We start from the raw sequence: 12,585 nt of genomic DNA, 5'->3' as shown, positions 1-12,585 counted from the left end.
ACTAAAAACGGAGGCAAACTGAAATTGGTCAAGCCCGAAACTCTCCATTTGTTAGCTCAGGCTGCTGATGCTCTCCCCCCCTGTGAAATGAGAAGAAGAGTTTGGTTGAGGGGCTCCCGGGTGGCTCCTTTGGTTTTTTGTCTGCCTCTTGATCTTAACTCAGGTCTTGATCTCAGGGTTGTGAGTTCCATCCCCAGTGTGGGGCCTACTTAAAAAAATTTTTAAAAATAAGTTAAAAAAAGCATTTGGTTGAAAAGCAAGAATTAATGAGGATTTCAGCATGAGCATGAAACAACTAGTTCGCATGAATTCTTCATGAAGATCTCTCCAAGACAACACAAGAATTACTTTTTTCTCCAATCTATTTTTGAAAGACAGAGAAGCAGAGTAATTGAAAATTAACATGTAATCTTATGGGGCTGTAGGGTCCTCAGTGTTGGCAGATTTCCAAAGTCCGTCTGATGGCCCAGGCAGACAGCCAGGTTTCAACTGCTTCTGGGTTGGGATTAAATTCCATTTCCATTCAAGCATTTAAGATAAACCCTTCAGCAATTCTAACTCAGGTTAGTGCAAAGAAAAAGCTTGAGTATTCCAAGTCCATACTGAAAACCTTAAGTTTGAAAAATTGAAGCTTACAGGTGGTAAGTGGGTTAAAGTGGCTCAGTGGGTTAAAGCCTCTGCCTTCCGCTCAGGTCATGGTTCCGGGGTCCTGGGATCGAGCCCCACCATCGGGCTATCTGCTCAGCGGGGAGCCTGCTTCCTTCTCTCTCTCTCTCTGTGATCTCTGTCAAGTAAATAAATTTTAAAAATCTTAAAAAAAAAATTGAAGCTTACAGAAGCATAGTAACTAATAGTTTCCTCCTCTCATTGGACTCAGGCTAGAGGTGCTCAGCATGAGCAAGAATTGCATCCATTATAGATTGTCAGCCGAACGGAGGGGAAGAAGCAACAGGTCTGGGAGGAAAACTATGAGTTCAGTATTGCCATGTTCAGAGTGAGACGCCTGAGGGACTCTGAGAGTGAAGGCAGGCTCGTGGGTTTTGGATGTGGGGGCTAAAGAAGGGGATAGATGATTCTCCTCCAGGTTTCTTTCTGGCTTAAGTTAAGGTACTTTGTGGTTGAAACACAGGAGGAAGATTTGGGCAAGACGAACCAGATTATGCTGAGTTAGAAGTGCCTAAGGGACACCGAGGAACCAGACCTTAGCATGAGTTCCTGGAATCCAGACTCTTCCAACTATGTCAGATTCACACTAGCAAAGAACAGATCGGTACTCAGATCCCACAAATGACCAGTAAGAACCTACACACACACACACACACACACACACACACACACACACACGATTTTACCCATTTTTTACATCTGCCTTGGACTGCTAAGTTGATTACTTCTTGACCAGATGTCCTGTAACTGACACAGGGGTGGCTCAGTTGGTTAAGCGTCTGCCTTTGGGTCAGGTCATGATCCCAGAGTCCTGGGATTGAGTCCCACGTTGGGCCCCCTGCTAATGGGGGAGCCTGCCTCTCCCTGTGCACCCCCACTCGTGGACGCTCTCTCTTTCATAAATAAATAAATAAATAAATAAATAATCTTTAAAAAAAAAAAAAAAGGCTGACTCAGTTCACCACCCTGCTTTGTAGTGACATGCCAAGGGCTTGCGCGTTTAACCAGAAATCCCTATAGCGATGCTGAAACTCCTGTGGTGAATCAGTTTCACCATGGTTTTTCATTCCTTGTAACATCAAACTATCCAAATATTTCCACTTACCGTAGTAAAGCAGATATTTAAAACAAATCCATGCTCTGGTTGAAAAAAAAAATCTTTTTTTCGTGGATCTTATTAGGAAATCTCTAGTCCACTCCCCACCTCACCCTCAAAACATTCTTTCCTTTGTCACCAGAGGGTTTTTTCTGAATGCAGATCTAGTGATGTTACTCTCCTGGTTAAAACTTTCCAGTGGTTCTTTTGCTCCACGGCACTGTCCAATAGCAGGGAAACCAGCATGGTAGCCAGCAGCCATGTGAGGCTGTTGAGCACTTGAAATGTGACAGAGGGACGCCTGGGTGCCTCCATTGTTAAACGTCTGCCCTCCGCTCAGGTCATGGTCCTGGCGTCCTGGGATTGAGTCCCACATTGGACTCCTTACTCAGCGGGGAGCCTGCTTCTCCCTCTGCCTCTGCTTCCCTCTCTGTCTCTCATGAATAAATAAATAAAATCTTAAAAAAAAAAAAAAAAGAAAGAAATGTGACAGAGGAAGTGAATTTCTAATTTTATTTAATTTGAATTTAAACAGGTACACGCGGCTGGTGGTAGCACGGTTCTACAGGATTAGTCAGCTGTGTCTGGGTCCGTGGACTGTGGTGTCCTCGTCCCCTGGCACAGTGCCCCACACCCCGTAGGTGCTCCAGAGACTGACGCAAATGCCCAGTTTCCACCAGAAGTGCTACTAGAACTATCATATGTTCGGCCATGAAAATCACTTTTGTGGGTTGAATTGACATTTGTCAGCTTGACATTTGTGGCTTATGAAGCTATTCCCCGGCGACCGTGGCTAGCCTCCCCAGCGCTGCCTGACTTCACTCTTTTTACTTGGCTTCTATCCACAGAACTGCTCGAATCATTTGCAGTTTCCCAAGCAGGTTTCTGCACTAGCTGCTTCCACCTTTCATGCCTTCCTACCCCCTTCCCCTTTATCCCCCTCACTTTGTCATCTAATTCTTCCTTCTCCTCCAGGAAGCCTTCCCTGATACCCTAAACTAGATAAAGTGTTCTTCCTCTGTAATCCGTAGCATCTTTTTATATCAGCATACTATAATTACCTGTTTCTTGGATTCCTTTCTAGATAGACTATGAGCTCGTTGAAGGTAAGGGCTCACCAGACTTTATCCAGAAACTTAACTTCTTTCCTCCAAATCTTGACACTTAATCAGTACTTCCTCTGTTAGGAAAAGGATTTTCTTCTTCAATTACTGCGAGCACATGGCATCTTATAGCATTGCCTGCTTAGTCCATTCAGAGCAGAGAAATCAAGGACATGAGTTATCCTGACATACTGATTCTACTCCAATACTTCCCTCCCTCTAGCCGCCCCTGCCCCTGGTTATCTGTCCCTTTCCCATGGTGAGAAACCTGGCTCCTCTCGCCCACCAGCCTTGTGCCTATTTGTTTAGCCCTGGTAGCATGGATAGTGGTTTCAAAATTGTTGATTTATTTCTTCAATAGGTTATTGAGATAGAATTCACTCACCATATAATCCATCCACTTAAAGTGTATAACTCAGTGGTTTTCGGTGTATTCACAGAGCTGTGTGGCCGTCACCACAATCAGTTTTAGAACATTTTTATCACTCCCCAGATTGATTTACGAAGATCACGCCCTGCAGTGTGGAGAATGGACTCTAGTGGGCAAGAATGGAAGGGGAAAGCAAGCAAGCGCTGTCGGGTGGTCCCAGTGGCACTTGGTGAGACGTTCCAGATAAGAAAAGCAGGGGGACGAAGGGGGCTGTGAAAGGGGCTGGCTTGAGGGTCTGGTTTCAGAGAAGAGCCAGCAGGACCAAGTAACAGCTTAGATGTGGGGCCTCAGGAAACGAGAGAAAGCCAGAAGCCATCCACTTCGAGCTTGCTGGTTGGGTGAGGGTTGATGCTGCTCATTTAAACTGTCCGGTTTGGGGGTGCAGCAGATGAGGAAGTGGGTGGAGAGAGTCAGGGGTTCCAGTGTGAACATGTCAGGTTTGGGATGCCTCTTCGGCAGCCCCTCAGAGGTGCTGCGTAGGCCCTCAAGTACACAATCCTGGGCCTCCAGAGAGGGGTCACAGCTGGAGATGCAAAGTTGTGAGGATTACAGTAATGCCTTTTTGGTAAGATTTATCCTGAGAATGAGCAAAAGAGCGGGTGTGACATTCTCTGATAAGGGCACAGGTACTTTCTTGGTAATGACAACTACATCATCTTCTTTAATCCTTCCTATACTCTCTAAACTAAGCAATACATGAAGTAGATTTCATACTATTCTTATAAGTCTACAGATGAGGGGACTGAAGCAGAGATTAGTGTCCAGGCTCACACAGCAAGCAGGTGTGTGTGGATCAAACCCAAGACTGCCTCATCCAAAGCCCAGGCAGGCTCTGGTTTCTGTGCTCTCCTGCCTCCTGCTTTGTAGTGAGTCCTGCTCCCGGGGCTGCAGATGCCTCTGCTTCTGACCTTGTCCCCGCCACAGCTTACCCTCCATCCCCTCTCTCACCACTCACATCCCTTTCCCACGGCGGTGACTGTTCACTTCTGTCAAAGGCGCCCTGTATTGCTGCCGTAGAGCTTCTGCTGAAGCCGTGAGATTGAAAGCTCCCGTGCTCTAGCAGAGCGGGTCTCACACTGGAGTGTGCCTTGGGAGCACCTGGAGGCTTGTTTTTAAATGCGTGGAGTGGGGAGGTGCCTCTGAAGGGAAAAAATGCTGTTCCAGCTCGCCCCTCCCCTGCCACCCCGCCCCCCCCAGATATGTGCTCCTATCATTGTCACTCCTCTTTTAACTCCGGCTTATTCTGCTCACCCTTGCTTTTACTAACCTCTGATCTAACTGGATAAAATTCTACTATTATGTCTTCTTTTTTTCTGATGATTTTGTGTATTTTTTTTTTTACCTGTATGGGATTCTAAACTATTCCAGACTACTGACTTTGCTTTAGAAAAACAGATTTCTAAAACAAAACCTATATGTCAGTTGGAGATTATATAGAGATTTATATTTTATCAAAAGGAAAGTATTTAAGTTCAAAACAAGTAAATCTGGGAAAAACAGGTGCACCTTTGAATGTGAGTATATATATCACACATACAGCTAACATAATACCCACACCCCAACACAGAATTGTAAAAAAACCCATGGACCCTTAAGTTCTGGATTGACTATAGACAGCTACTAATACTGCTTTTCATTTTCGTTTAGATCCCTAGTTATCTGGCAAATGACACTAGTTCTGAATGGCAGTCTTCATAGAAAATTAAAAGTGGAGTTTAATGGACTGTTGGTCCCATTAATGCTTCCGATTTCGTTCTTGTCATTCCCTTCAGAAGACATCCTGGTCAGATTCCCACTTCCTGTTCACCTCCAGAACGTGTTCCGTCAAGGAGACCAGGGCCATGCCCGGTGTTCAGTCCAGTGACGAACTCTCAGGACTCGCCCAAGCTGATCTGTCAGTGGCTGTTGACACAGAAAATTGCTCCCTTCTATGTGAAACACTTTCTATACTTGCCTCCAGGAGTCCTGCTCATCCTCCGTGGCCCCCTCAGCTAGTTTTTCCATACCTCTTTGAACTCTAAATGTTCGTAGGCTGGGGCTTTCACTACTGTCTCCATACCAGTGACTTCCAAACTTCTTTTTCCAGCCCAGACCTTTTCGCTAGCTCTGACCTCGTTGGTCTTCCTCCTAGTCAGTACCTCCACCGGGATAAAAATCTCATAATTACCATATTCCAAACTGAGCTTTGAGTCTCCCCCTACCAGACCTGCCTCTCTCTCTCAGTCTTCCATCTCAGTTAGTGGCAATCTCGTGAGAACCCCTGATGCTTCTCCCATCCAAGGTGTCAGATCGTTAGATCAGCTTTCTCCAAAAACATTGTCAAAGTCTGCCCAGGATCCTGCCATCTCTTACCTCTTTAACAGCAGCTGCTGTCCTTCTAGCCACTCTTTCCTCTCATCTGGAATGTTGCAGGAGGCTTCTAATTAGCTGCTTCTTCCCCACTCTGTGACACTTCATGTTCCATAGTGCAGATGATCTTATTAAAGGAGAAGTTAGAGCATACCCTGCATCTGCTCAAAACCCACCAGCAACTTCTCGTAGCGGAGTAAAAGTTGAAGCCCTTATGGAGGCCTTCTATAACACTGCTACTTTTCAGTCTGTCTTCTAAAGAAGCAGTTTTATTTTGTTCTGATTTCTAGTTTGAAATAGACCAATACTTTACAGAAGTATAAACGTGAGTTACTACAGGGGCACCTGAGTGGCTCAGCTGGTTAAGCAGCCAAGATTTCGGCTCAGGTCACGATCTCAGGGTCATGATCTCAGGGTCATGAGACCTCACCCCTCCACCCCCCACCATCCCGCATGAGCTCCACACTCAGCACCAACTCTCCTTGTCCCTCTCCCTCTGCCCCCTCCCACCCCTGCTTGTGCACACTCTCTCTAAAAGTAATCAATTGATAAAGTCTTCTTTAAAAAACTGAGTTACTACAGAGAGAACATCCTCTGGTCATGGTGAAGTAGCTGATGTCAGATTAGTTCTCCCACTATAAACTTCTAGAAAACTATTCTAACTAAGCAACTGTTTTCGGAAATTAGACATTAAGTAGGGCAGGACCGTTCTCTGAGGGAAAGAAAATAAATGAGGAGAGCCCGATGATTGCCCAGGCTTTCTACTGGGAGGCATTTACGAAAGCCTAGTGCTAGAGACAAGCCGGGTAAGCCCTATTTGCTGAGAATAAGGAGAGAGAGATTGGAGTCTGGGAATGCTGGAATTTGCTAAGAGGAACACCAGAGGGAAGGAAGCATGCAGGAAAGAGCTCCATAAACCGGCACACAGGTCCCTTACTAAGCTACATTTGCATAGAATGAGATTTCACAAGACCACCAAAGAACAACTATCTGGGAAAGAACAGGTCCCAGAGATTTGAAAATGGAACAGCTACGCAAGCTCAGCCTGTTGTTTGAGTTCCAACCAACCAGAGTGGTGACATCATCAAACACTGGGAGCATTCGGTAAAGACCCCAGACAGGCCACAGTTTAGGAGCAGGGTGAAAATAGCCCTAGATAAAAGTTACCCTAGATCTGTACTAATGAAACTTTAACACAGGCCTCAAAAGGACAAATCCGTCCACAAGTAAATTAGCTACCAGATCCTTTAGAGGAAAACGAAATCCAGACATTCAACAACATAATCCTCAAAATTTCCATCATCCAATAAAAATTTAGAAGACATAGAAAGCAGCAGGAAATTGTGTTCTGCAACCAGAATAAAATTAGTCGGGGCACCTGGGTGGCTCAGTGGGTTAAGCCTCTGCCTTCGGCTCAGGTCATTATCTCAGGGTCCTGGGATCGAGGCCCACAGGAGGGCCTCTGCTCTCTGCTCAGCAGGGAGCCTGCTTCCTCCTCTCTCTCTCAGCCTGCCTCTCTGCCTACTTGTGATCTCTCTCTCTCTGTGTCAAATAAATAAATAAAATCTTTTTAAAAAATTAGTCAATATAAACAGATCCAGAAATAACAGTGTTGATGAAGTGAACAGAGATGAACTTCAAAATGGCCATAAGAGGGGCACCTAGGTGGCTCAGTGGATTAAGTGTCTGCCTTTGTCTCAGGTCATGATCTCCACGTCCTGGGATTGAGCCCCATGTCAGGCTCCCTGCTCCCTGCAGGGAGTCTGCCCCCTGCCACCTGTCCTCCCTGCTCATTCTCTCTCTCTCTCTCTCTCAAATAAATAAATAAAAATCTTAAACGAAAACCCGAGCACAATAAATACCAAAAATGCAAAGGAAAATATTAGCATAATGAGGAAAAAAAACTGAAATAAAAAAGAACCACCAATAAACATAATTGGAAGTTTCTGCATATATATTCTACTTCAATGACAAAAAGTCTTAAATTAAAAAAATAGAACTTCTAGAGTTGAAGGAGATAATACCCAAAATGAAAAAGCCTATGAATGGATTTAACAGTATATCAGAAATTACAGAAGAAAAATTCCACTGAACTTAAAGACATAGCTATACAAACTGCTCAAAATACAATGCTAAAAACTGAACAGAACCTCCAAGACTTCTGGGACAGTGGCAACCAGCCTAACAGGATTAGGAGAAGAGGAGAGGAGGAAGGAAAAGAGGGAGGAGAGAAAAATTATTTCAGGAAATATTTTTTTCCAAATTTCCAGGTAAATTTTTACAAATTTGATAAAAACTATAAACCCATAGGTACAAGAAATTCAACAAACTATAATCAGGATAAACAGAGAAAACCATACCAAGGTACATCACAGTCAAATTGCTGAAAATCGGTGATAAAGAAAAAGTATTAAAAGCATCTAGAGGAAAAAAGATGTTATATACAGGGGAAGAAAGATAAGATTTTTGAAGTGATTTCTCATTAAAAACAATGCACACAGGGTGCCTGGGTGGCTCAGTCGGTTCAGTGTCTGCCTTCACTCAGGTCATGATGCCAGGGTCCTGGGATCGAGCCCCATATCGGCCTCCATGCTCAGTGGGGAGCCTGCTTCTTCCTCTGCGTGCCATTCCCCCCTGCTTGTCCTTGCACTCTCTATCTCTCAAATAAATAATAAAATCTTAAAAAAAAACAATGCAAGCTAGCAGAAAATTGAATGGCATTTGAAAGTAGTGAGAGAACCTGTTTTTATTCCTTCTAAAATATATAGATTTCCTAGCTTTATCGATTGAAAAATTCTAGAAGCAATGATCATCCAGGAACAAGGAACATCCTAGTACGCTAACTGTGATCTCTAAACACTCTTTCCTGGTAAAAGGAACCTGCAGTCCTTGAAGAAATAGTTGATTCCAAGAGTGGGGCAGGACATACACAAGATGAGACTAGGGCATCTTACTGTGCCAACCAAGGAAGCTAATGGTATCTAATGGCTATATTAGATTAACACAGGAGCCTATTTACAGGAGCTCCCTCTGGCCAAAGATAGGACAATTTGAGCATCAAAAAGATGATTGTAGGGGCGCCTGGGTGGCTCAGTGGGTTATGATCCCAGGATCCTGGGATCGAGCCCCGCGTCGGGCTCTCTGCTCAGCGGGGAGCCTGCTTCTCCCTCTCTCTCTGCCTGCCTCTCTGCCTACTTATGATCTCTGTCTGTCAAATAAATAAAATCTTTAAAAAAAAAAAGATGATTGTAGTAATCAGATACATGAAAATCTATGAGTTCTTAATGATACTAAAAAAGAAAACTCTTTGGTACTCATTGGAGGTTGCTAGGGCACTAATTCATTGTTCTGGAATTTGTTAAATAGTGAGAAATGCCAACCATTTGTGTTACCTTTTCTGAATTATTAATATTTCAAGATAAGCAAATAGAGAAAACTAATAAATGCAGAAAAGATGATAAAAATTGGAAACCAGGTCTTCGTAACCCACCCCCCACCCCCAAGAAATAATGAATCTAGGCAAAATCATAAGTAAATGCCAAATCCATTAGGTGAAAAGCTGATGGGGGACTTTATAATGGAGAGATGTAACCAATAACGTCTGAATCCAGTGATCAATTTTTTTATTCCATTATGTGCTCCCTATTTGATACATAAGTGCACCATATTACCTACAACAGATTCTAGCCCCTTCTCAAAAAATGAAACGAAAGCCAAAGCTTTAACCAGATCTCTAGCGTAGCCACAGGGTGTGGAGAAACAACTTAAATGGCACCAAGGAAACAGTCAAATCCAGAATGTTGGCTGTGCTACCAGATAACCTGCTTTCTTCACAAATAAATGACATGACAGAAACAAGGAAAAGGAAGGACTGTTGTAGATTAAAAAAAAAAACAGAAACATATCAACCAAATGCAATGTGTGTGGACCTTGTTGGAACCTTGATTCTAAATGTAGATGGATATTTTTTTAAGATCTGAGGAAATTTTCAGAGGGATTGAGTTAAAACGTCCTTGTTCATTTGTTTTAGGTGTGATGATGGCACTGTGGTTGTGTAAATGAAGTATTCCCAAGTGAAATAATAAGTGGTCTGGGATTTGCTTCCACCATCTCTTTCTAGACGAAAAGTTGAGTGAAGGAAGAATATATTCAATAAGTTGACAAAATGGTAGTTTTTGTTGAACTTTGGTGATGTGTACATGAAAACTTGTCATTAATTTACTCTCCATTCTGTGCATGTGTTAACATTTCTGGAGTAAAACATTTTTAGAAACTCTTGGGCTTAAAGATCTTCTGAATGTCTATAAAAGAGCCTCAGAATGTGTACAGTGTTGTCTTACAATGAGGAATAATTCTGACAAGTTTGGTTTAAGTATCAGCTTTATGGGAGAAACTAGAATGATGCTAAAGGCCATGTCCTTATAGAAATAAGAGAGTTTAACTGGTATCATGAAGTAATCCTGAAAATTCTTTACTTGCCGACAAAAGCTATTAAAGCATCAGGGGGTATTTGGTGATGTTAAATAGACCCACTCTGCCCGTTTTCCTGCCATTGGGCATTCCCTAAAAGGTGCATCCATCCCAGAGCCCAGAACCTAGATAAGATTGGTGGGCAAGGCTTCCTGGTGACCCCTCCTTGGTTTCTCCTGTTCAGAGGTTGAAGTGTCAGTCAGCGAAGGCTGTTTCCTAAGAGACCGCTTTTGTTCAGAGGATTGGTGAAATGTATTTTCTATGGTCTAACACCATATTCCATTATGCATTGTGGTTTTTGTTATTGTTTTCCTTATCATGATGTATTATTTTTTTCTATTTTTCTTTGAAGTTTGCCCATTTTAATCCATGTTCATTTCTCGCTCTGTGTGTGTGTGTTGTGCTTGCTGTCTTTGCCTCCGTTGTTCCTAGGTTACAGTATAGCCAGGACATACCCAGTCACTCGGCCGATGAGCACGCGCTGATAGCCTCCTATGTGGCCCGTCTGCAGCACTGTGCACGGTCAGTGGTAGAGCAGCGGCAGCAGGCGGGCAGCCACGGGCTGGTCAGAGGGAGGGAGAGCCTCATTACCTGGACTTGCCAGCTGGAAAAAGCTCTGCATGGGGGGTTTTTCTTGAGACGCTGCCAGCTACGTTTGGCAGAGTCGAAATGATTGTTAAAGCATTAACTTCTGAAAGAGAAGGAGCCTTGCCAAGCCCAGGCACTCACCGAAACGTAGAGTCAGAAATGCGGTTTTGAAGTGTTCACGTCCCTGAGCTTACACTGAAAGGCCATGTAAATCTCCAGCAGCTATGCCGTCCCCAAGATGCGCATTCACAGAGCTGTTTGAGGCAACCTCTCACTGCTCATTCTTGACTAAATACCGAAACCTTTCTGTCGACATTCAGAGCGTAGGGTTGATCAACCCGCAGATATCTCACTGTGTCTAAACTTTGATCGCCCGCTTACATCTCTGCGTGTTACAGCTTCATCTCTTCCCCCAAATCTGTCACTGTTGATTACTTAAACCAGTGGTTTGCAACAGTGGTACTGGGTCATTGCCACCTGAGGGAGACTTTTCCCTAACGATATGTGCCTCCACGTGTGATCATTAGACGCGTTATAATAACTCCATATTCCCCTTTCTCTGAAAACTACTGGTAGTGACTCACTGTTAACGTGGGAATATGCCTGACTCCTCAGTGGATAGAAAAACGTTGGATAACCACAAACTACTGCAAAGTTAACCCTTTAAAAGAATTAATACCAAACAAATTGCTGTTATACTCAGGTAGACCCAAGGCTACCTATCCACTCTGTGCCCTTACCTACCACCGGTCTGCAGGGAGAGCAGCAGGGAAAGTTAAAGTAATCTCAAGCTGTCCCTCCATTCTTCGTAGCAGCAGATAGACTCTTAATCTTAGAAAGGAAGCCTAATTGATTAACGAAGCTCATAAGGGAGTCTGGAGCCTTACATTTTGATCTTAGTTTTGCCCAGAACATGCCTTGGCTTCGTGAGAAGGTGATCTGACCTTGTTTTTATTTCCTGTGATGATAAGAATAAATAATCATGTGAAAAAATACATATTTGGAAAGGACTGTTTTCTGTATTATATTTCATACGATTTCCCATAGTTTAGCCAGTGTGACTAAATAGTATTGGTATTTTGGGGCATTTATTTAACTCTAAAGTCTACTTTCCTACTTCCCAAGTACGTTTAACAGGCTTTTCCTCCGGGAGGGAAGGAGAGGCCTAATAACTGCATCACGTCACCCAAGAGTGTCTCTTCAGCCAACAGATGATTTCTGTGCAGTATGTCCCAGCTCCTTGGGTCTCTAGGAATAGAGTTGTCTCATCCCTGGCAGGACAGCTCACTTCTCATCAGTAAGGGCAGTTGTCCAGGTGATTAAAAGTTTCCATGGTGAAAATAGAAGCAGAATGTTGGCAGAGATTGCAACCTGATATTTCAGCTCCCAAAAATTTGTGGGAGGTTTAGCCAAGGTCCTTAAGCATCCTGGCTTAGGGATTAGACTTCCTGAGCAGGAACTGGTGGCCGAGAGCCCGGGCAGGACGTGGGGACTGGGTGAGTACTACATCTCTTCTTGATTTGTAGTCGAAGGAACTGAGCTTCATGCTTCCTCAAAGAAGGCAGAAATTTCCTGGCTAATTCTGAAAATGAAAGTCAGCTCAAGCGGAAAAATAAGGAACCTTTCTAATTTTCCTCTTAATTTTCATTGACCTTAAAACCTCTCATCAACATGAAGTTCTAGTTTCTGGCTGGAAAGCATAGCCAATTAAAGTAACCATGTCGTCCACACTTGGGTATAAATGACAAGTAGAATTAACCTTCCTAGGGAGATGGAACATGGTGGAAGAAGGGGAGCCTTTTTGCACAGAGGAAAAAATGAAATTTTTGTTATATCCCTTGCCAAAACGAAGGGCAGCCACTCCAAGTCTCATTTCTTAGGTT

General features: G+C 43.6%; 1 protein-coding gene across 10 annotated transcripts in view; it reads left to right on the top strand.

Annotated features, from left to right (window-relative positions):
* Window positions 1-12,585, top strand: part of DTNB (dystrobrevin beta) — a 262,585-nt gene that overhangs the window by 193,398 nt on the left and 56,602 nt on the right. For 8 of the 10 annotated variants that reach the window (XM_045979068.1, XM_045979067.1, XM_045979063.1 and 5 more), the window contains one exon: window positions 10,547-10,636. The exons of the other annotated variants lie outside the window; for them this stretch is intronic. In XM_045979068.1, coding sequence (XP_045835024.1) covers window positions 10,547-10,636 — 90 coding nt within the window. The remainder of the gene's footprint in view (window positions 1-10,546; window positions 10,637-12,585) is intronic. 10 annotated transcript variants of the gene reach the window in all.

The sequence above is a fragment of the Meles meles genome, chromosome 15, assembly GCF_922984935.1.
Source record: "Meles meles chromosome 15, mMelMel3.1 paternal haplotype, whole genome shotgun sequence".
Taxonomy (NCBI): domain Eukaryota; kingdom Metazoa; phylum Chordata; class Mammalia; order Carnivora; family Mustelidae; genus Meles; species Meles meles.
Note: the sequence above shows the minus strand (reverse complement) of the source record. Positions and strands in the feature narration are given on the sequence as shown.